This window comes from Lonchura striata, chromosome 16, assembly GCF_046129695.1.
Source record: "Lonchura striata isolate bLonStr1 chromosome 16, bLonStr1.mat, whole genome shotgun sequence".
In the NCBI taxonomy this organism is placed as follows: domain Eukaryota; kingdom Metazoa; phylum Chordata; class Aves; order Passeriformes; family Estrildidae; genus Lonchura; species Lonchura striata.
The window spans coordinates 1,690,878-1,714,351 of NC_134618.1; the positions used below are offsets into that span (position 1 = coordinate 1,690,878).

Below are 23,474 nucleotides of genomic sequence, written 5' to 3' on the forward strand. Positions count from 1 at the left end.
GGAATTCTGTGTGGTTTCTCTTTTGCCCATTGCCTCCTGTCCAGAGCAAAATCTGGCCCCCTCATCCTTGCTTCCTCCCAGCAGGGACTTGAGCACACTGGCCAGATCTCCCAGAACCTTCTTGAGCAGCTCCAGCTCTTTCAGCCCCTCCTCCTGTGACAGATGCTCCAGTCTCTTTATCACCTTTGTGGCCCATCACTGCATTCCCTAAACCACATCTGTCTTGTACTAGGCAGGCCAAAACTGCACACAGTGCATTGAGACTTGTAAAATACAGACTGAAGCCTGAAAGTGGACAATAGTGCAGGCAGCTCACACTTGGACTTGTGTTGCCCTTCATGCCTAAGCACATTCTCCCAGCAGCCAGGACGTTAAACAGTGTCACAGTAGAGCACACATTTATATAAGTCTGCAGGACAAGACTTCGGAGAAAAAGCCATCATTTTTATGATCTTCATGAAAAACCTGGCATAGCGACAAGTTCCCATTACTTCAGCAGGCCCCTGGGCTTCTGATACACCTGGACACAGAGCAGTCTGTGGTTTTGGCTTAAGTGGCACATAGCACACACCCAAGCAAGCAGCAGAGGAGGAGTCACGGAGAAACCAAAGGCAGCATAGCTACTATTTCTAATATCTGTATATGTAGGAGGAGGGATGAAAGCAGTAGGTAAGACACCAGAATTAGAAGGCAGCTGGACCTAGAGAGGCTGATAAGTAAAGCCAATTTCTGCATTCTTGCTGACTATGAAGAGTATTTCGATCTGCCTGAGGAAGAAGAGGTTGTCCAGCTAGCAATATAAGGAACTTGAAAGAAAGGAAGAGCAAATTCAACATGAGACTGTCTTAATTCCCAGAAGCAAGATAAAACTACAAAAATAATCAGGGCTACTAATTTAGCCCAATAATTTAAACCTGCCTCTTCCTGCTCACCAACTGTGTTCAAAGGGAGGAGTGGCGACTGGGCAGAGCCTAGGCAGCCAGCTTAGCCTGCTGGGAGGCTTCTAGACACCAGTTTTTGGCCAGCAATGAATTGTTACCCAGTCCACTTCTTGCACAGCTGATAACCAGTAACGACAGAAACAGCTTACATGTGGCCAAATCTCCCCCAGCCAGGATGCTGTGACTTGTCTTTGCGCCTTAAGAAAAAATGGAAAATTCCAGTCTCAATGACATTTAATCCATCACCTTTTCCAAAGGGAAGTGATACACCGTTTCAGCAAAGCTTCAAGCTGAAATTCACTGGGTGGCCAACTCCAATACACAATCACCCAGGTAGCCAAGATACTTGGACATCCATACATCAGTATGATCATATATTGTACATAAGCAACTCTGACAGCCTTCCAGGGAACATACTACAGAAGTTACTCATTTAGTGCTTAAGTAATTGTCTCCACACGTCACTACTTTATATATCTTCTCGCACTAGACAAGCCCCAAGAAAGTACTTTGGATATTCCAAGTCTGATTAGCCTGTATAAATAATTTTAAAAACTCACAATAATGCTGCTTAAAACACCAAGAGAGAGGAGGACATTAATCTTTTTCATTGAAAGTGCAATGCAGGGTGTGATGCAACAGATGGACAGTATCAGACCGTGCCAGCTTAAAAGGTTTTGTACAATTGCCAGCAGTCTTCACAGGGGAAAAAACATGCATGATCTGGGTTAACTGGTACACATGAGGATCAGGAGGGATGACACATTGCAGCTGGCCAGCTCACTAGAGCTGTGAGATCTTGTTCAGGACAGACACAGTGACATATCTAGTGACTAAGCAACACATATGCCTAGAACCACACATGACTCACTAAAGCATGCAAAATCCTCCTTTAACCACTTCTTAGGCTAAGCTTGCTATGGACACCATAATTTTCCTTCCCAGACTGAAGCAGCAACTCTGATAAAATTCTATCCCAAGTGTTTAGCTACAAACCGTCAGTTTTGGGTAAAGCAATGAGGTAACACACACAGTTGCAAACTGGAGCTATACTGCAGTCTACTGTTGGCTGCAGCTCAAAGGAAAGACAATACTTCATTGCTAATGTGCTATTTATCAAGGACATTGCCACATTCCCACACTGTGCAGATCCCACCCAAACTGTATATGTTTCAGAGGAGAGTTCTGAACTGTAAATGGCCAAACATAGAAGTCACTCTTGAGTGAGGGCTGGCCAAGAGGCTCTGCAAGCATTACAGTCTGGAAGTTCAGCGATGAATGCCGCAGACACACAACATCCTGGCCGAGAGGTCACTGTGTCCAGCTCACCCAGAATTGCAATGTCTGTAGTAGCTGGAGTCCCCTCCTCTGTCAGCCAAGGCAGTCTGGTACATGAAGGGTGTTTTATGCGCTCACTAGAAATACACAAGTGAGGGTATGATTTCTCCACATAAAGAGTATCACTCGTTCAAGGGGAATGACTATGTTTTTCTACAAATAGCCTTAACTATTTAAAATATTTGAATATTTAATTATATTTACAATATTGCTGAAGAACATAACAGAATCCCAGTGTGGTACAGAACATCATGGAATGTTGCCCACAAAAAGGCATTAAGCTGAGCTCTTGCTACTGTCCTACCGCTCCCCAGGGATAAGAGGCATCTGTCTCATGTGCAGCCTTGGGCAGGATGTCACAGCTCCTGAGTACAGTCCCATGTATGGAAAGCTGGAAAATATATGTGCAATTTTTCCCATTTCAGACCATAAAATTCACCAGTGTATCTATAGTGAAATAGAGTACTGACCAATTTATAAAAGCAGGCATCTATAGCACACAATGAAGTGACAAAATACTTGTTTATTGGTAACTGCATGTTCTTCATTTGGTTCCAAATCCCCTTCTGTCCCAGAGAAATGCTCAGATCTACCTTACTTTAAGAGCTGAAAACATTGTTTAGGTTCCAAAGAAAGAAATGCAAGAAATTTAACAGAATTTAACTGATTTAAGGCCTAGTTAGAAGTTGCTCCCTAAAGGACAGGCACGGAAGCCAGTGCACATCAGGTACTAAATAAAAGATGCCAAATGCTTGGTATTGCAGATAGCATCAGCTACACCAGAGCCTGCAATGTAGGAAGCAGCCTTTGGTTGACTTTTCTATATGACAGCTTCCTGTCAAGTAGTGGAACAAGGAACTGTGAAATGGCTAATGTGTCTGAGACTCAGCCAGAGGCTGGAGAGCACAGACTCAGGAAGAGGTGCTAAGAAGTACATATTTGGAACTAACATAAGTTCATTCCATGGTTGCAGTTTGAACTACTGCCTTGTTTTCCTGGGGGGAAAATTAACAGGCAGCTCCAAACCAATCTGAAAGATACAAAGGCATTCAAATCCCTACTTTCCATGGCTGTTTCTATCCTACCACTGCCCCATATGTTTCACTATTTGAAAAGGCAACTAAGTCTTAAAGCAGTCACCCACTGCTGCTGACACAAGGAAATTGTGCGGCCTAAGAAGCATTACAATCACAGAAAGGTTTAGCAGCTGGCCCAGCATTCTGTCTCAATGGCAGCAGTTCCCAAGGAACGTGGGCTAGAACAGCAGTGGATACACAGAGTAAGGCCACTTGTTCTTTGATGTACCTGATGGGGCTGAAAACATTGTTTAGATTCCAAAGAAAGAAATGCAAGAAATGTTTTGATATGTCAGATTTAAAAGGGCAGTATTCAATATATTTAACAGTAAGCACCTAGAGTTAACATTCATGTATCAAAGCTCTGGATAGGATCATCAATCAATTCAGGGAACAAACCCTCCCCCAAAAACATCTGTGCAAAACATGCACATCTTCAAACATGATTTATGACAGAGTTTAGTAATACAAACCTGCTGTTTGTGCTGTCTTTGATTTTCCAGCTAAGGTAATCTACAGCAAAATCAACTACAGCTCTAGGTTATCTGAGACAAAGGCAAAGGTAAGGCTGATGAAAGACAGGAGAATTCACTAACAGAGCCAGCACAGGCAAAACCAACAGGAAATTCACTGTGGTGGAAACAGGAGAACTGTCCTGGTTTCCACAGGGAGCCAAGTGAAAACATGTGCTGAAGCTAAGCTCTTTCTACAAAGGCTGGGTCAGAGTGACCTGGCTAACACCTCAGCCTATGCTCCGTGGTAAACTTGTTGCCTCTGTTCAAAGAGTACCATAAAGCTATTGTTTGCACCCACATCTTTACCAGAAAACATACAAGCACTCAACTAGAAGCACCTACATGAAACAGCAAGTTGGACTGCCACATGTGAAGAGCTAGTCACAGTAATCAGCAAATTACTAAAGGCATCCAAAAGACCTGAATACCTAGACAGGGGAAGACCACAATCTTTAGAAACGTGTGATTGTTTACGAGTATAAAAGAAATTTTCAGCATATTTTGTCCTTGTATCAGCAATCGTGCTGCAAGCAAGAAAGGAGAAAAAGAAGCAATGACTGAAGACACTCTTAACCATGGCAGCAGTACTTGTTCCTGTGGAACATATTTATAGTCATATAACTGCAAGTCAGCTCACGCTGGAAGCTGCATCCCATTGCCTAGGGGAAAGCCCCACCTAACTGCTTTACTTCAGAAGCTTCAAGTGGAACCTTCAGGCCCCTTCCCATTCACAATGTTTGACATGTTGACTTTATGGAAGCCTGATTCCCCAAGAGCCTCCTGAGCCACAAGCTAGCTAAGAATCTAACAGTCTGAGGAACTTACCACTAAGTAGCACTGCTTTTTCACAAAGTTACACTAATGTCTGGCTCTGCCACCCACCCAGGCAGGCCAGTACTCACATCTTCCACAAGGCACCCATTCCCTCCCCAAATCACCAGGTTACCCTTTCTTCATGCTCTAACATAACCCTCATCCATTTGCCTAAGAATCTATTCACAAGCAATAGTGTATAAACTGACCTCACCGGCATAGACAAGACTTTTCCATAAGTGACAGTGACATGATGACCCTAATAGAACGCAATGCTGGATTTCCCCCCTGGTGGATTGAGGACTTTGTTGTGCGAGCGTGGCCTTGGCCCTAGTCGCGGTTCGTGATTGTCTGTCTTGGGTTCTGGCTCCTTGCATTGCTCCTCTTTGCCCAGAGCCTTTTTTTCGCCTCCGTCTTCCAGCTGTGGTTTGGTATTTTCTGTAGGTACATTAAAAAAAAACATATTATCAGATCACTCACGATTCTGTAGTGCACAAAGTACCTCATCTTCTGTCAGCTGCATTTTTTCCCCACATCTCCCATCCATAGCACACCAAGGTTTCTCATTACCTATTCATTTTTCTATGAAGGAAACATGTAGTAAGAAAAGAATTTCACTTTTCTCAACAATTCCTCTCTTCCTTCAGCAATCTTTCTAATCTTCCATATCCTTTCTAAGGATATAAAGACTGAGCAATACACTTCAGAATTATTTTGGCAGTTGCAGGAAATTAAAAGATACAAGGTACCAATCAATCTTTTCATACTGAACTTGAAAGCAGGATTCTCATTCATTCTTTAACAGTTAGCGGAGCAATAATAAATTTTGTCAGTTAGCTGTTCATTATTTCCAACTGTAGAAGGCCAAAATTAGCCACTTGAAGGAGATGGCAAGAGAGGAAGTGGCAACCTGGTAAGATGTTTGCCATATACAGATTCCATACATATTTGTATATAGACATACACATGGTATCAAGCAAAGTCTAAACTCACAGACATGGAGTACCATGACTCACACCTGTGTTCTCCTCAATAAGAGGAAGAAAACCATTTCCCTCAGACAAGTGATTAGACTTCTGACTAAACTTTTCAGTCATATTATCCTAAAAACATGAGACTAAGGCTAGTGTTTAAGCAGAAGCACAAGAAACTTCCTCATAGCTTATCTTCCCAAAGAGAACAAAGAATTTCTCTTGCTGACCTTCTAGTTTCTTTGGTATTTCCTCTTCTTTTAAGACAATGTGATCCTGCAAAGAAATCAAAAACTATCTTAGTGTATTACTGTTCTCAAACAACAAGTCTGTCACAAAATCCTTTGGGAAATTTTGCTTCACTTCCAAGTTTATAGATCACTGATCAAATAAAAGCAAGCTGTGTGCAACCCTTCATCCCCTCTACTTCTATAGAACCCCAAAAGCAGGGGCACAAATCTTCTATGTTATGGCAAGGTGTACATCTCAAGACAATTCATTGTAACATGGATGAAGAGGCTACATTAGATCATCAAAATGGTAAACACAACAGTGGTGGGTTAACTGCCAGACTCAAATTTAGAGGCCTTCTCCAACCTTAAGGATTCATTGATTTTAAGGACAGGAATTACCATTCCTCTCAAGTACCTTCTATCACGAAGAAGTTGGTATACACAACTATAATACACATACAAACAGCCCTTGAAGACCCTATTTGTACGCAGTAATTCCTCTCTTCAGCAAGTACCCCCAGTCAGGTAATAATCAAAACATTTAAGACCATTTCCCTAACAATCTGAACTGACTGTTGGAAATACACAGTCACACTTCAAAGAAGTGTGTTTTCCCACCCATGAAACTCAACTCGCAGGTCTTCTTTCCAGCTCAGTATCTCCCACAATACCAACACCTTAAATTTAAGGGGAAAAAAACAAAGGCAAGAAAGTTAAATTGGATTGATCCTTTCTTCCTAAGTTTCCAGGAAAAACGAGACTGTTTTCAGCGCAATTTCTGTCCTGGTTCCAGCCAGTACAGGGGTTAATTTTTGCAGTAGCCAGGGAGGGCAAGGCCAGGACCTGAAGCTTATTCTAAACCACATCATGTGCAGGGTGTGGGGTGGGCAGTGGTGGCTGAGCAGCTGGGGTAGTGCTGTGTTCCATGTGGTGAGACCTCACACGTGAACCATTGTGTATTCATCATTCCTGTACATTTAATTATTAATTTTGTTGCTGTTACTCTTCTTTTATTATCTCATTTCTATTTCCAGTAAATTGTTCATATCTCAACCCATGGTTTTTACCTCCAATTTCCCTCCCCCAGCCACAGGGGGAAGGGGGAGGGGAGCATGAGTGGTGCATGTTTTGGAGTGTTTTCAGCAGGAACACTAAACTGGGGAATACCATTCCTAAACCACAGCAGTTTCATAGAATGTTAGATTTCCATGCTATTTGACATGCCAAAAATATTATCACCATAATAGCTACTCACTTATTAGTATTTACTTAGAGTAAGGCAGGCCGTAAATCTGCATATAGGGCACTTAAATACAGTAACTGGTAATGTATCCTGCTTTTTCCAAACTCAGAAGTGGTCATAACTACAAGGAACTATTACACATCCCAGCTTTAAGATCAAAACTCAACTGTACAACCTATATGTAACAACTGTAACACTATACTAAGAGACACTTTTGTTTATCTTGTACAAATCAAGTACCTGCTGGGCCCGACACCACTGACCCAAAGTTCACTTTTTCATTGTTGATCACTGTAAGCCTAATCTGCTGAAGTGCTTTCAAGGTGACTGTAGATACATGTATTTAAGACAGCTGAAGTGCACAGCCAGGCCTCACAAAGGTTTATGACTGTAGCTCACCAACTTCCCAAGCCTGCATCAAGATCACATCTGCTAAACTGCAGAATCAGGAGAAATAACTCCTCCCTATCCAGTTTAAATGCCTCTTGGCTCTGTCAAGAGCTCCAGCTGTACCTCACTCACAAGAAAGATCAAAGACTTTTTTTTTTTTTTTGAATGCACATGCACAGTCTAATTAATACTTTTACAACAAACTGCAGAGATCTAACACACCCAAAGTACCAAGCTATCAAAGAGACTCTGGGACTGTCTAACTCAAAGTCACTACATATATATTCAGTTCTGTTCTTATGGAGAACACAGACACATGACAGGACCCTGAAGCTGCTTCTTCATCTGACAGCAACATTAGTACAAATACCTTGGGTTTGTTCGGGTGTGCTCGCACAATGCTGGGAGAGACAGGAGACCCAAAGATATCACTTGTCTTCCCACCAGGTGGATTCAAGCGTGGACGAGGCTGAGCAGAAGTAGAGTCCTCAAAAATGCCACTTTCTTTTCCTCCTGCAAGGCAGTTGTTAAGAATTTTGTTCTAGATTAGTTTTATCACACTATATTAAAAAAAAAAATTAAATATGTAATTCAAGGACTTCTACAACCCTGCTGCCTAGGGACTTAGTTGTATTTGCCTAGCTGAAATCCTTTGCTACAATTCACCTGCAGGTCTCAAATTGAGCTAACTGCTGACAACTCTACAACAGAAGCAGTTTCCTTTCATCATTTCTTAGAACCTCAATTTGGAAAGAATTAAGACTTGAATAATGTGCTAAAAAGTCTGCAAACATACAGATCACTGAAATATTCATATATTCAGAAGTTTGAAGAGATTTGTTGTTCAAATCTACTCAGTAAAAAAGAATGCAACATAAAAAGACAGATCCAAGTGCTCCAGTTTAGGAGCACAAAACCATTCTATGCTGCAATTCACAGCCCACACAGAAAGAGGGAGCAGCTTTTACCTGGAGGGTTTGTTCTTTTTGGAATGTTCTGAGGTTTTTCTGATGCTCCAAAGATATTGGATGCCATCCGGTGTGGCCTGCTTGAAGAAGACACTTCTTCTGTACTCCCAAAGAGATTACTAGAATCTCCCCCTGGGGGCTTCAATACCCTATATCAGAGAAGAAACAAGATACAAAAGTTCATTTAAAATTTATAGCATTCAACATATTTGATGTCCCCTTCCCATTCTCTCCTTGTATGTAACTATCCTGATTTTAACTTACTTTAAGTAATTCTGCTATACCCAAGAACTATCTACTTTTCAAGAGCTGTTTTAATATTCTTAAGTTCAGCACAAATATTGCCAATCTCCAGGTCAGTCAACTTCATCATTAAGGTATCTATGATTTCATGGAATGATCCTAACACTGCCACCAACACAAATGGCTATGCTATCTGTGGTGTTCCAGAGATTAAGAGAAGCCATATGATGGTCAGGATTTTAAAAATAACCATTACAACAGAATCAGACTTTCTGCTAAACTGCACATACCGACTTTGAATCTGTGATACAATTCAAACCCACTGACTTTTAAATAAAGGCAGACATTTCATAACTACTAAAAAATTTGCTAGTTTCAACCATCAGTTATCATAATAGCTGTTTAGATTAGAATGGAGAGACAAAACAACAAACCAATTCTTTAGTGGTCAAGCTGCAAATCCATTAAAACTAAAGCTTTGCACCAGAGGATATCAAATGGATCTGCAGAAAAATTAGAGCTTACAGCAGAAATCATCTGACTTCTTGAAAACTTACCATAAGTCATGCTTGTCCTTCAGTAGTAATGCCTAGGTCCTGTTCAACAGACTACAGGTTCTGCCCCAAAAAGGAACCAAACTATTATTTGGGAGTAGAATCAGTGGAAATTTATTGGAAAATTAACAGAAAATGCACAGGAAAGAGATTAATACCTAAATATGGCCGGAAAGAAGTTCAGCAAAAAAAAGGGCCTGGGAGTGCTTGTTGACAGTGGCTGAACATGAGCTGGGTGTGCCCAGGTGGGCAAGAAGGCCAGTAACATCCTGGCCTGTACCAGGACCAGGAGAGTAACCTCTGCTGGGCACTGCTGAGGCACCTCAAATTGTGGGACCCTCACGACAATAAAGACCTTAAGTGGCTGGAGCATATCCATAAAAGAGAATGGAGCTGGGAAAGGGTCTGGAGCACAAGTCTGGTGAGGAGCAGCTGAGGGAGCTGGAGGGGCTCAGCCTGGAGAAAAGGAGGCTAAGGAGGGACCTTCTGGCTCTCCACAATTCCCTGATGGGAGGCTGCAGCCAGGGGGGGTCTGGGCTCTGCTGTCAGGGAGCAGGGAATAGGACAAGAGGAAACAGCCTCAATTTGTGCCAGGAGAGGGCATAGTGGACATCAGAAGGAATTTCTTCACAGGAAGGGTTGTTGAACATTGGAATGTGCTGCCCGGGGCAGTGGTGGAGTCACCATTCCTGGAGGTGTTCACAAAATGACTGAATGTGGCACTTAATGCTCTGGTCTAGGTGACAAGCAATCAAACGTTGAACTCCATGATCTCAGAGGGCTTTTCCAACCTCAATGATTCTTGGATTCTGTATCAAAAATAATTTTTACAGTTACATCTACCAATTACCCACAGTCTTAGCAGCTGAACAAAGGTAGCAGCTCAATTATACTGCTTCTGATCTTAACCCTTGATCTGGAACCTAAAGTAACCTTTGCTTTTAAACCAAAGAACAGTTATAAATTGCAAGATCTTGATCCCACCCTACCTGAACACAATTCAAATGTCAGTGAATTATTACAATCCCTCCTCTGCCTAGCCCTGTGACAGCAGCATGTCATTACAGGAGAGCTACACCGAGTATAAAATGAGGTACCTCTTGGTGCCAAGATCTACTCCAGTTTAAGATTTAATTTCACAAAAGTAGAGATTTTGGCTGCTCTGTCAGAAAATGTGGTTTGTGTGCATTTCAGATCTTAAGATGCAGAACACAGTTTTAGGTCTTTTGGGAAGGAGAAAAAAGTTCCTCTTTTAGTCTGGGAATAGTTTATATACACAGTACTAGCCTCAGATGGACTGTCTTTGCTAGCCAATTTCAAGATTTTAATTCTTAGTATGATTGTGGATTTAATAAATGCCTTTAGCTTGAGGAGTAACTAGAATTCCAGCAGACAGGACAACTCCTTGTCCAAAGTACAGGTTAGATCTTACAAAGCTTATTTATTTACAATTTAGTGTCCAGCAGACTACAGATCCAACTAGCCTCTGTGCTCTCCACTTATTTCAGGAGACTTAAACCCACAATTAAAGCAAACACTGTATAGGTAAATTCTGTATTTCAAACATTCATAACGGTCTAGAAACCATGAGGTAGTTTAAGTATTTAAAGCGGGGAGACAAAGAAGATGGAAATCCACAAAAAAGCAGTTTGGGAAGGGGTCTCTGTTAAAGTGGACTCCTCTCACAAATGATTTTTTACTTTACCTATTCTTTTCAGCTATTTTTAAACTGCATTTAGTCTTTCTTGCATTCCAACTACACTAAGTATACCAGGAAAGAGACTGAAAGGAAGTAAAAAGCTGTTTATACAGCTGGAGTCTCTTACAGCCCAGATTCATTCAATTTATCACATTGTTTGGTCACTTAACACATGCCTATAAGCATAGGAGGGAATAATCAAATAAATACATTCAGATTTTTTTAAAGGAAAATAGCCAGTTATAAGAATCAAATTACTTCTCATTCCTGCAATGGATTTTAAGAACTATTGCAGAAAGAAATTCTAGAGAAAATCCATTTTAAGATTAAAAGTCTTGGTAATTCACTAAAGAAACTTCATCAAAATAAATCCAACACTGATTAATCTTATACTGTCCTCTTATTTTCAGCTTAGTAGCCAGTCTGTGAAAACCCTACTGTTGAATAAATTAACCAGAGGCATCACTGGTGGTACTTACAAGGTAGAAATCGGCACAAGTACCTTTTCTGCCAGCATCACACAAAATAACGACTCTACATACACAAAGTGGATTTACAATCTCAATTTCAAGAACTTCGAAATGCTGGGAACCTTCCAAGCATTACATAAACTTTCAAATGGCAGTGACACCAGGTTAATAAAATTTGAACTAATACAAAGTCAGATAACTAAGTCATTGATAGGACTTACCAAAAATAACTTTGAAGTTAAAAGGTTAAAAGTCAAAATAACCTTGAAGCAACAAAGTCTGTCAGCTGATGCCAACAAGAAGACAGGGCTTTGCACTTGCTCCCTCCAACCAAATATGTGGGAGACTACAAAGCTATTTTCTTTCTGTGTAGCCTCCAGAGCACTGCTGGCCTCCCTGTACTACCACATACTCAGTTCTAAAGCAGTGAGACATGCAGGTCCCCCACACCAAGTAAGAAAATCAGATTTCCCCTGTAAATCCTAGCAAAGGAAAACAACATGCTAAACTCAGCAAACCAAGATGAGCTGCTCCAACAGAGTACACAGAAATTTCATGTATACTGTATAGTAACTTTAGTTTATACTTTATTGTCATTTTAGTTTACATCAGTATTACGCCAGTTTATACTTTTTTTTCCCTTGTAGTCAGGTATTTATTCCTTTGGGAAGGTGTTGCTTTATTCTGTCAAACTGTGAAAAACCAACCCTTTGTCTCCTACAAAATCTAAATCTACCTTTCCCTCTCTCCCCTCCAGCAGACCAGAAGTTGGTGAACTCCTCTAAAACAGCTAAATCAAGAGCCCCGGTCTGCAAGTTTAAAAACCCTCACTAATTGCCTTCTTCTCTTCTGGCAGACTGGAAGAATTGTAATTAGTTTTTCTGTTTTTTTTTTTTTTTTTTTTTTTTTTTGTTTGGGTTTTTTTTATCCCCTACATTCTGAAACACTACAATTTGAATACCCTTTCCTCATTAAGCCTTTCAGTCAACCTATGGAAGGCTTATTCATTACTTCAAGATGCCCTCTACATAGTTTGTTCTTAATCCTGCCTGAAAGTTAAACACTGAACTTTTACCAGTTTTCAGACTGTTCTAATACAGTAGATAATTGCTACATTACACATAAGAGACTAGCAGAAAGCATGTGTAGAGGTTTGGAACTGCCGGCTCTAAAACAAGACCAGAGGTCCTGGGGTACTCCTGCAGTGGGATCAGTAGGACTCATGGCTCATTAAACAGCTCACTCACATACAAAACAGCAAGCTGTGTTATGCAGCCATGTTCCTGACCTGAAAGCTCCAAGATACTCTGCAGTGGCCCCGATGAGAGTAGAGGAACACAAGTATTACATTTCCAAGACGGTTAAATTTACCAGTCAGCTCTCTGCAGTAGGTATGAAACTGCTCATACACAGGACAAATGGAGTGTATGTTAATACAATGCATCTATAGCACACAATAGCAGAATGATACAACTCTGTCCTGTTTTGCTTTTAGAAGCTCTTAGATGAGTAGTACCAGGTTTTATTTTGAAAAAGGAAAACTTGCTTAAAAATACAAAGTGTCATTGTTAAAAGTTTAATAAAATAAAACTAGGCAATTAATTCAACTCAGCAAACTAGCTGCTTGCTCTATCACTGTGGTAATTTACAGGATCACTAGAAACACATTTCACTAGACAATTAAAGCTTTCACTTAAGATCTTCTTAGCGTAATTTACTTCTAACTGTAATACCCCTGTACTATGAAGTTCTCAAAATGCAAACACTTGTTTATAATTTTCTAGGCAAGATTTTACACATTAGGAAGACATTTTTTCCCCACTTCCACAGCTAGTAGTGGTTGCTGCAGGGATTTTGAATTAGGCTCAGATTTTAATTAGAGCAACTTCTACGTACCAAGAACTGCAAAAGGATTTGCATTCTCACTAAACAAAGTTTTGTTCAGGGAATGAACAAAATAAGCTGTGTCTTTAGACCAGGTACTTTTGCCCTTGATGACACAGGCCATGAGTCGATATAGTAAACACCTCAGAGACCATGCTGCAAACCCGCTAAAAGAAGTTCCTGCGGTGCTGCCAGTCTCTGGTACAGAGCTGTGAGGGGCTCCATTCTGCTCTCAGGCACCACAAACACACCCCGACACGGCAACAGGGAAGAAGCTGTAAGGCCACCTTTGCTCGCTATTAACTAACACGTTGCAATGGTCTGCCCGGAAACCCAATTTATGTGTTAAACGTAGTTTCAAAATTACTATGTAAACTGACACTTCTCAGAGACTACACCAAAGACAGAGCATCCTCAAAAGTCTTCTTCTAAAAGCATGTCACAGCTTGGACCGATTGAAATACAGGAAAACTTACAGCGCTCTTAAGACAATTTCGAAACCCTTCCACCTTCCCGTACAGCCTCGCAGATGGATTAATCACTGCACTCACGCCCTGCAGTATTCAGGGCAACGGCCCTCCTCCAAACAAAGCAATATACTTCAACTTCGCAGGGCGAAAACAATCTGCTTCTGCAGGCGTTTGTGCACAGAAAGTAGGTGGGGCCCCTCGCTCCCCGAGAGCCGAAACACGGCGGGACCAGGTGCTCCCCAGCGCCGGGCCCTTCTCCCCGCCCAGGAGCTCTGGGGTCAGGCTGGGCGCGGCAATCGTGGGTGCCCCCCGGCCTGGGGCTCTCCTCCTGCGCCTCAAGCATGGCCCCAGCCCAAGGCACCACCGACGGCAGCGCAGTGCGGCCACTCCCCGCCCAGCACCCGGGGCGCGGGACAAGCCAACTGAGGGACGGCGAAGGCACCAGCCGTGCGCTGGCTTCTGTCCGGCGGGACGGGAGGTATGGGGCTCCGTTTCCGCCCGCAGCGAAGAGGCCCTTCGGGGGGCCCAATGTCCTCCGCCAGAACCTACATCCCGACCCGCCCTCCTCTTCCCCTCACGGCCCTCAGCTGGAGCCCGCACCTCCCGCGCCCAAACGAAGCCGCGCAAAGGACTCCGCGCCGCCGCACGACTCTTCCCCTCGCCCCGCCAAGCGTCGCCCGCCGCCCCACCTGGAGCTAGGCTTGGCCGCCTCGGCCTCAGCGCCCTGGAACATGGTGGCACTCAGCAGCTCCGCTCCACAGCCCCGCTCCAACCGCGCCGCGGGGAGAGCCGGCCGCCCCGCCTTGCTCGGCCATTGGCCGATTTGGCTGCCCATCGTGACGGGCAGCCTATCAACGCAGTTCATTCGCTCGAGATCCCGCCTGTTCGGCCAGCCTCGCAGAGGGAGGGAAGCTTAAAACGACCCGCGTCGGCGCTCATGCTGGATGCTCCCATTGGTTGCACTGCCCGTCCGTCAGAGGAAACTGCACAGCCATTGGCTAGGGGAAAGGCGGGGCGAGCAGCGGGTGGGCATTTAAAGCGACGGGGTGGGGCTGGTATATGGGGCTGTAGTAGTGTGGTTCGAGCCTGGGCCTTACAGGCGAGACCTTATGTGAGGACTTCACCTCGAGATGGTGATGCAACGTAGAAAACAGAAGGAAGATCATCGTATGGAATAACTTCAGGGAGGACTTCGTAACCTGCTGCCCTCCACAGCGTTTCCGAGTTCGAGGATACCCGAGCAGCAAGGCCCGAGCCCGCCCGCACCCGGCAGCCCCTCAGGCGCGGTGGGAGCGTTGCAGCGCGGGAGATTTGAAGCGGCTCCAGGGAGCGCGAGCGAGCAGGACATGGAGCGGGAAAGGGCGCTGCAGCGCACGCAGTTTGCTCGGTTTTCTGGTCATTACAGTTGCTGAGAGAACTCAAATATATGGTGCCCACTCAGAAGGGAGTCCCTTAAACTCACCAAAAAAGATGCAGTGTCTCAGAGTGAAGTCCCCAAAAAACCGTGCAAAACATGCAAAAACTCCATGTGGCCACCCAGGCTTCTGGCTGTAGCTAATGCCTGAGCCTGTCAGTGGATTGCATCAGTGATGGGCAGCTGCATCAGGTAAGACCAGGTGGATAAACTATCCAGCCTGGTAGCAGAGCTACAAGACAAACTAGAAAGGCTGAGAAGTATTAGAAAATCAGAGAGGGACATAGGCTGGTGGGACTATGCTCTGGCCTCCCTAAGACAGTAGCATCCAACAGAAAGGAAATGCTCTATCCATCCTCCAGCAAAGAGCAGGTACCATTTGTGAAGTGAGAAGCAAGTGGAGGGCAATCCATACTTAGGGAAGCAAGAAAAATTCTTCTTTGCCCACCTTGCTTTTCTCTCACAGTACTCTCATAGTCAAACTCAAGAAAAGTGGGTTGGATGAGTGGACAGTGGGAACTGCTTGAGTGGCAGATCCCAGAGGCCTATGATCAGTGGTACAGAGTAAAGCTGGAGACCTGTCACTAGTGGTTGTCCCCTAGGGTTCTCTGTTGGGCTCAGTGTTGTATAACTTCTTCATCACTGATTGGATGAAAGAGCAGCTGTGTCCTCAGCAAGTTCACTGTTGATACAAAGGAGTGGCTGATACTTCAGAGGGTTGTGCAGCCCTTCAGAGGGACCTCAACAGCTTGGGGAGATGGGTAAGAGAAGAACCTTCTGAAATTTAACAAGGACAAATGCAGGTCGTGCACCTGTGGAGGAACAGCCCTGGTCACCAGTACAGGCTGGGAGCTGACCCGCTGGTCAGCAGTGCTGCAGAGTAGGACCTGGGTGTCCTGGTGCACAGCTATCTGTCCCTGACCAGCTGTATGCCTTGGGGCCAAGAAGGGCAATGTTGTCCAGGCCTTAGAAAGAGTATTACCAGCAGGTCAAGGGAGATGATCCTGCTCCTCAACTCAGCCCTGGTGAAGCCAAATTTGTAGCATTGCTTACACATCTGAGCCCCACAGTACAAGACAGACATGGAGCTCCTGGAGCAGTTCTATCAGAGAGTTGGTCAATGGTCTGGAGAATCCTTCTTAAGAGGAAAAGCTGAGGGAGCTGGACCTGTTGAATCTTGAGAACAGATGGCTGAGAGGGGACCTCATTAATGTGTATGAATATCTAAGATGAATATCAAGAGGATGGACCAGGCTCTTCTCTCTGGTGTCAGCTAGCAAAACAAGTGCAAAGGCAGCAACTGGAACTTCCACGCAAACATGGCAAAGAGTTTCTTCACTGTACAGCGACTGAACACTGCAGAGGATGTGGAGTCTACTTCATTGGAGATATTCCAGAACCATCTGGACACAGCTCTATACCATGTGCTCTGGGATGACCCTGCGTGAGGAGGGAAATGGGATCAGATGACCCACTCTGGTCCCTTCCAACATGGTAAATTCTGTGATTGTTGTGTGTTGGGCCTCTATACCTCATCTGGCCTTGTCAGTATGCACAGGGGTTTGCCAGCACAGTGTTGAGCAGAGTCTGGCTGCTGTGATCCATTCTGCAGCCTGGCATGTGTCCATGTTTTGCTCACAGCTCTGTGGCTGAAGCATGGGTGGCTGCCACATGAGAGCCACCGGCTGCCTGGACAACCTGCATTGGGAGGAGATGGTATAGCTGCACCTGCAAAGCCAGCATTTGCATGGCCTAACCATTTTTCGTTGTCTATAACATTACAAGCTAACATTTTCAGCTGAAGGTTTTATTTCACAGCTGTACAGCTGTGATATGTCAAGAATTAAACTCAGAGGCATACATTTAGTAGCATACTGCTACTTTTGTTTGGAAGGACTGAAAAAACCAAATCAAAGCTAACAAAAGAGCATGAAAAATATGTACTATCACTGCAGTATCTTGTTTTGCTAATAATTTTTCAGACTCATTCCTTTTGTTTTCACAGTCTTAAATTTTGGTCATTAAGGGCAAAATTAACTAAATTTTGAAAGAAGATTCAGTAGCAGCTTTATTAGAGGGTGGAAAAGATTTAGAGGTCTTTTATGCTGACAAAGGCTCAGAGCCAGTACACGGGAGAAGCTGCAGAGAAAGAGCTCAGACGGTCATAGCCCAATTTTCTCAGTAAACAGGCAGGAGAGGTAACTATGCACTTTTTGGATGGGAAGGAAGTATCAAAATACTAATAAAACTTATATTGAGCTTTTTAGAAAATTCTTAATTTCTGATTGATTATACACTTGCACTTTCTCAGTGCAACAATAAGCTGCCTTTTTGTATGTTGTAGAGATCAAGATTCTGAAAGTGTTACTGACCTAGATGACAGGAACTTCAGGCCTCGAGTCCAACTTGCCCAAAGCAGGGTGTGCTGTGTCAGCCCACCTTTCTATGGGCTTTAGTTAGTTTTATCTTGGAAAGCTCTGAAGATAGACTATGCAACCCTCTTAGGGCTTCCTGTTCTTCAGTCCTGGGGTGAAAAGGTGTTTCTGGTAGTGGCTGTATAAAACATGATGGCCTGAATACAACCTTCACAGCCTAGTTTCTGCCTATCTCAAACTGTGAATGCAAAAAAACAAAACAAAACAAACCCCCAAGATAAACACTACCATTTTTATTGTACCTTCTTGGTGGTGGTGGTGGTTGGGATTTTTTTGGTGTTTTTTGTGATTGTTATTCTCTCTTTCTCCCTCTTGTTACTGGTACCCATGGCCACCGACAGGCATGAGCAGACACTACTGGGAATGCCAGCTATAAAGCAAAAACAATCCTACCAACATTTTCTCTGATCATGCTGAGAATCATCAAAATTCTGGGATGGGAAATGCCAATGGGAGTTTGGTAACTGATTTCACTGCAATCAAATCACTCTGAAAGGCTTGGCCTTATGGAAGAATCTTAACTCCCACAACGCCATGACCATGTAAATAAAGCTTAAATGAAAAAAAAATCTGTGAGGACATGAACAGCAAAGAACACACTGGACACAAGTTAGACCAAGTATTAGTATGTATTTATGCACAAGAATAAAAACAGCTTTACAAGTTGAATTGGAAATTTAAACAGAAGAAGTTTAACAGCTTTTGTATATTATATTAAATAACCAAAACATTTTTTTTCCAAAATTGGTAAAGAATAAATAACATAATTTACAGTATGGTACAAAAAATAATCAATAAGGACAGGCATTTTGCTTTATACATACACTATATAGGTATATTTATAATCTATAAAACAAATTCACATCTCAAACAAGCCAGAAACCTTAGATGATATGGCTTAACTATCATTAAAAGAAACAGCATTACATTTTGCTGCCAGAACCATAAGCTCTAAAGCAGTTATCATGTTTCAATAATTAATGATAACTTATTGCCGTAGTGCTTGCCAAGGTTTCACTTAGGTAACATTTACAACTTGTGAAATTAACAGATTGAAAAATTTGAAAAAGTTAAAAAAAAGTGCAGTACTTTCCTTATAAATGCATCTGAAGTCTAAGTGTAGAAAACAAAATGCAACTGAATTTCTCCTCTGGGATCTACTGTCAGTAAATGAGATGTCTTTATAGGTTAGATTTTAATCAAGCCATTTAATTCAATTTAGAAATATAGAGGGTGTCAAAAAAAGGCTTAACACTGCTGTATGAAAAACCATTACTATTCCTATGCTTAGTAGATTTAGGGATGCAGGATAAAATGATTGTGTGAGTGATCAGGATGCAGCACCCAGTACGGATCTCTGTCACACACACCTGGGTGGATCCAGCCTCGGGCTATGGTACTGCTCTCCACCCAGCCCGTGGTGATGAGACACTGAATCTTCTGCCATTTACCTTGTCAGCTACTCAGAGCTGCCTTACGGTCACTGAGAGGGAAAAACCTAGAGCAGTTAATCCTAGACCTGGAGACTGTTAGCGTCCCTTAGTCCTCTCCAACACCTCATAGGTACCAGGAAAGTACTAACCTAATGAAATCACTTCTACCTCAGAAATGATACTGTGTGCATTTCAGTGTCGCTCGCTTTGATGTCTGCTTGGCCTGACACTGTCCCTCATATAGATTTTGTTACTGTTGTTGGGAAAGCTGAAATAATTAAAATTGAAGAAGTTTTGAGTATTACCACCCCCCCACCATCTGCGCACGCACATGCACATGTGTGTCTGTGTGTGTGTGTGCATGTGTGTATACACCACCTCCTTAGCAGTCTCAGGCACAAACTGATGATGACTACTATTGTAAAGCACATTCACCTAAAATCTAGAGCTGGTCCAATCAGGGATGTGTTTAAATGGCCATTCACATAGTAAGGGTAACAAATACTGAATCAATTCAGAATTACCATAATGATCTTAATTATTCTTAAGTTCTTGCCTTTTCCTCAAAGGGCTTTATTCTTAAAAAGCAGTTTGCAATGCATTACATTTCTGAAATCAAATTCTGCTTCATAATGCCAACTTTTAAGGGGCTGATGCTAAGCACATTTCTAACCCAAACATTCTGAGTGCTGAACGATTTCTGTAATTTATACTTTGTTATTTACTGGGTGGTTCAAGCCCACTTGCAAAGGTTCAGGGTATTAGAAGTTTTCTGATGTCATGGCATCATCAAAAATAGCCACTTGTGCTGCCTTCATTCTGCAGTTGGGTCCTTCCCCCTGGGTAGGCTGAGGCAAGGCAACTGACAGCTCCTTCTATCACAAGGCAAAAAGCCTTCATGGATCAGGATGAAGTGCTCTGCTCTCCATTCCTGCAGCAAGCACAGCAACACTGGTCTTTATTCTAGGCAACTTCAGAGCCAAACCCAGTGTCATATCCACTGTGTTACCAGCATCACTAGGGAAGATGAAAAGTTTGGCAAGTTACAAATACATTGGAGACCCTCACATTACTCTTGCAATATTTAGAAGTTTAAGAATGAGAGTTCAGATTTCTTTTTAGACAGTACTTGATTAGACTGTAACACACTTCCTCCTGCATGTTCTGTAATCCACAGCCATAGTAGGTGCCTTCTACTTTTGTCCTGCAAACCTGAAGGATTTCTGGAGACACAGCATATAGAATAATCAGCATTAGTAATGGAGGAACCCAAAACCAAGAGAGAACAACCTAGGAAAGTCCAAACCAAAATACAGCTAAATTTTAAGTAAAACTGAAAAGTTTTAGTGGGCATAACTCTTGAGATTAACAGGTGTCTTCTCCATACCAAGGGGGAATGCTCAGAACAAAATAGGTCCTAGCATTCATTTCTGTGACAGCCTTCAACTTTTCCTATTCCAGGTTTATGTGATTTCCTGACAATTCTGTCAGAATTCTCAAATTAGGCTCTATGTGCATCAGAAAACTTGTTCAATTTTCTCCTAATGACAGAAAACAAAAGGCCAACTCCCTAGAAGCTACAAATCATTGACCTAAAGCAGAGTGAAGGGATTGGGCAAACAGCAGTGTCAGCGCATTGTGAGCAAGTTACAATAGACTCCCAGTCAAAGGAATGCCTCCTACAAGTAGCTAAAGGCAGGCAAAACTACATCCACCAAGTATAGTGCAAGTTGGGAAATGAACCCATGATAACAGCCTACAGGATGGAGAAGGTTTGTTTATTCATTATTAATACAAAGTTGAGGTGTATATAGGAGCAGCCCCTTGGAAAATTTCAGAGCTACCCATACCAGCCAAGGAACATCCTCTAACTGGAGAAACAGACAAGTGCTTACAAAAGGGGCACAACATGGGTATTCTTGCTCAGGACAGGAAAGAAGAAAGGAAAGGGAAAAAAAAGTCTCCTGAGTTATAAAGCTAGAATTGACAGACAACCAGCTCCCAGAAATTAACTACGGATTAACTATTAACTTGCTATCCTCTTGAACCCACTGGAATCAGTATCTGGGTTTTTCCTAGAAGAAAACACAACATTAAATGCACAGGGATTTCAGAGAGGGAGTGCCAGACCCACTCATGCTTGGGAGTGACTGTAATGAAGAATGACAGTGAGGTACTACAGAGCATCCAGAGTTCACAGAAGAAAGAGGAAGTAGGGAAGGACTAAGGGATTAAGCTAGGACTTGACACTTCTCTTCATAACACAAAACCAATCTCAACTGCTTTAGTAGTGTTAACCTAGTATTTGTTCCTACAAATTACAATATTCTTTCTCTATTTCCTCTCCCAGGTAAATCCTGAGTTTTGGTGAAGATGACAATATTTACATGTTTCCAGCAAAGCCAAGACTAATTATGACACAGTTTTCCTAGTGTAAGCTCTTTTGCTATGTTTCCAGACCTAAAAAGCAACTGTTCTTCAGGGAGAGCAATATAGCACACTCCCACTCACAGAGTGAATTGTGCAATGTGCTGAAAAATCTCAAAGGTTAAGAATATGAGTGCAGTCAGGGTGATGATGATGATGATTGTGATGTGATGGGGTTTAAAAGTTGGGGATCCAAGCAGCATGGAAGGAGGCTGGATCAGAGCTCCCCTATCAAACAAGCAAGCAGGCGTGAGCCCTACTGGAATGGTCAAAGAGCCAAAGGAACAGAGTGGTCTGTAAGAACACAGCATCAAGGAGTGGCAGTGCCCTAGAGAGAGTGCAAGAACTTCAGTTTGACTGAATGGTAAGAAGACTGCCAACTAGGACATGTAATGAGACACAACAGTTTCCCTACCCACACCTACCCTTCATCCTCCACAACTTTCACGGGGATCCAAAAGCATGGCATTTTGATCACTACACAAACAATAATTCATAAACAGGAGCTTGTGGCAATCCCATCCCTACTTGATCTGCTTGGTTAGGCTATTCCAAAGTACAAGTCCAGGACTGTCCCACAAACCTGCAATCTTACATCGCTGATGCAGGGACACATTATCTCCTGTAATGTTATTCCACGTTCTATTGTTGCCAGCATATTGCACATTCCAGGACTTGCAAGTACTTCTCGGGATCTTTGAAACCAGTGCCTCTCTGTTAGAAAGAAGCACACAGGACAGGGATAACTCAGATTCAGCTGCTGCCCTCATCAAGTTCTAGCTCTGCAAGCTCCAACTTAGCTGAACAGTCTGCATCAGCCTGCTGGTCATTCCCTTACTGTGACAGATCCCCAGTTGGGGGACCACCACCACCTCCTCCATCAAACAGGATCTCCCTGCGAGTTGGCTCAGATATCGACAGTTCCTGGGCAAGGTCATTAAACCGAGATATGTAATCTATGCTGTTCTCATTCATCATGCAAGCCAGCTGGGAATCCACCACCTGGAAGAGACAAGGAGAGAAGAGATAAGCTACATGTCAGTGGCAATTTCATGGAATAATTGAGGTTGGAAGGAACATCTTGAGAGCATTTTATCCAACCATCTCACTTGAGCAGGGTCAGCTTAGAACAGACCGCACTGGACCTTGGCAGGTGCTGAATTTATCCCCATGCACAGACATTCCAAAACTCTCTGGGTACCCTTTTTCCATGCCTGATTACCTCAATATAGATCTCTTGTCTTCAGGTGGAATTTATTGTGTTTCAAATTTTGCTTGCAGTTTCTCATCCTGAGAAGAGTCTGGCTCCCTCAGCTTCCTTCCCAGCCTCTCCTCATATGAAAGAGATACTTTATCTCACTTGACCTGAGTTAGAGAACAGCTCTTCTCATCCACAACTAAACGGAAGCTTCTAAAAAACCTAACCACCCATAGTCTCAATGGGTCTTACCTGCTCCAATTTAGCATTAAGGTGCACAGGTCTAAAGATATTATCTCTACCACAGGAGCTGCTATCCTGTGCATAACATGGAGGCTTACCCCATTTTCTTCTAAAGGGACTTGATAATACTGAGGGCTGCAATGTCACTTCAAAACCATGCAAATAGATTATCACATATTTATTTAATTAGAACACACCTTGACAACTTATTACCACCAAGCAACAAAATCTTCGTATTTGTGCCAGAAGTGGATCTGTGTTTCAGGTCTGAAGCTGCCAACATCACACTAAATCAGCATGAGCTTGCTGCAGCTCCCGGTTACATGGTCTATACAGAACCTCCTTATCCAAATCGTAAGGGCAAGTCCCCAAGGAATTGTAAGTTATGTGGTATTGTACTGAATTAACAACTAAACTGTGGGATAAGTAAGACGGGAAGGGATCTGAACAGGTCTCTAATTCAGCTGCCTGGTCAAAGCAGGTTCACCTATAAGGACAGACCAGCTCACTCAGGGC

At 42.9% G+C, this 23,474-nt stretch overlaps 2 protein-coding genes across 4 annotated transcripts in view; both read right to left on the reverse strand.

The window, feature by feature from the left end:
- Window positions 1-2,782: 2,782 nt before the first annotated feature.
- Window positions 2,783-14,611, reverse strand: JPT2 (Jupiter microtubule associated homolog 2). Its single transcript, XM_021529623.3, has 5 exons — window positions 14,498-14,611; window positions 8,489-8,637; window positions 7,891-8,033; window positions 5,885-5,930; window positions 2,783-5,121 (listed from the first exon to the last, which is right to left on the reverse strand). The coding sequence occupies exons 1-5, from the start codon at window positions 14,539-14,541 to the stop codon at window positions 4,943-4,945; spliced, it is 561 nt and encodes a 186-aa protein (XP_021385298.1). The 5' UTR covers window positions 14,542-14,611; the 3' UTR covers window positions 2,783-4,942.
- A 3,656-nt stretch (window positions 14,612-18,267) lies between these two features.
- Window positions 18,268-23,474, reverse strand: part of CRAMP1 (cramped chromatin regulator 1) — a 49,305-nt gene continuing 44,098 nt past the window's right edge. For all 3 annotated transcript variants that reach the window (XM_021529626.1, XM_021529625.3, XM_021529624.3), the window contains exon 21: window positions 18,268-22,519. In XM_021529626.1, the coding sequence (XP_021385301.1) occupies window positions 22,352-22,519 (168 nt within the window). In that variant the 3' untranslated portion in view covers window positions 18,268-22,351. The remainder of the gene's footprint in view (window positions 22,520-23,474) is intronic.

What these genes read in the sequence shown, in the direction of transcription:
- JPT2 (XM_021529623.3), bottom strand. Translation starts at nt 14,541, where the DNA reads ATGTTCCAGGGCGCTGAGGCCGAGGCGGCCAAGCCTAGCTCCAG. An exon ending in AAAAAGAACAAACCCTCCAG is followed by an intron (nt 8,034 to 8,488) that starts GTAAAAGCTGCT and finishes ACTGCCTTGCAG; the next exon opens with GAGGAAAAGAAAGTGGCATT. An exon ending in CACACCCGAACAAACCCAAG is followed by an intron (nt 5,931 to 7,890) that starts GTATTTGTACTA and finishes ATTTCTTTGCAG; the next exon opens with GATCACATTGTCTTAAAAGA.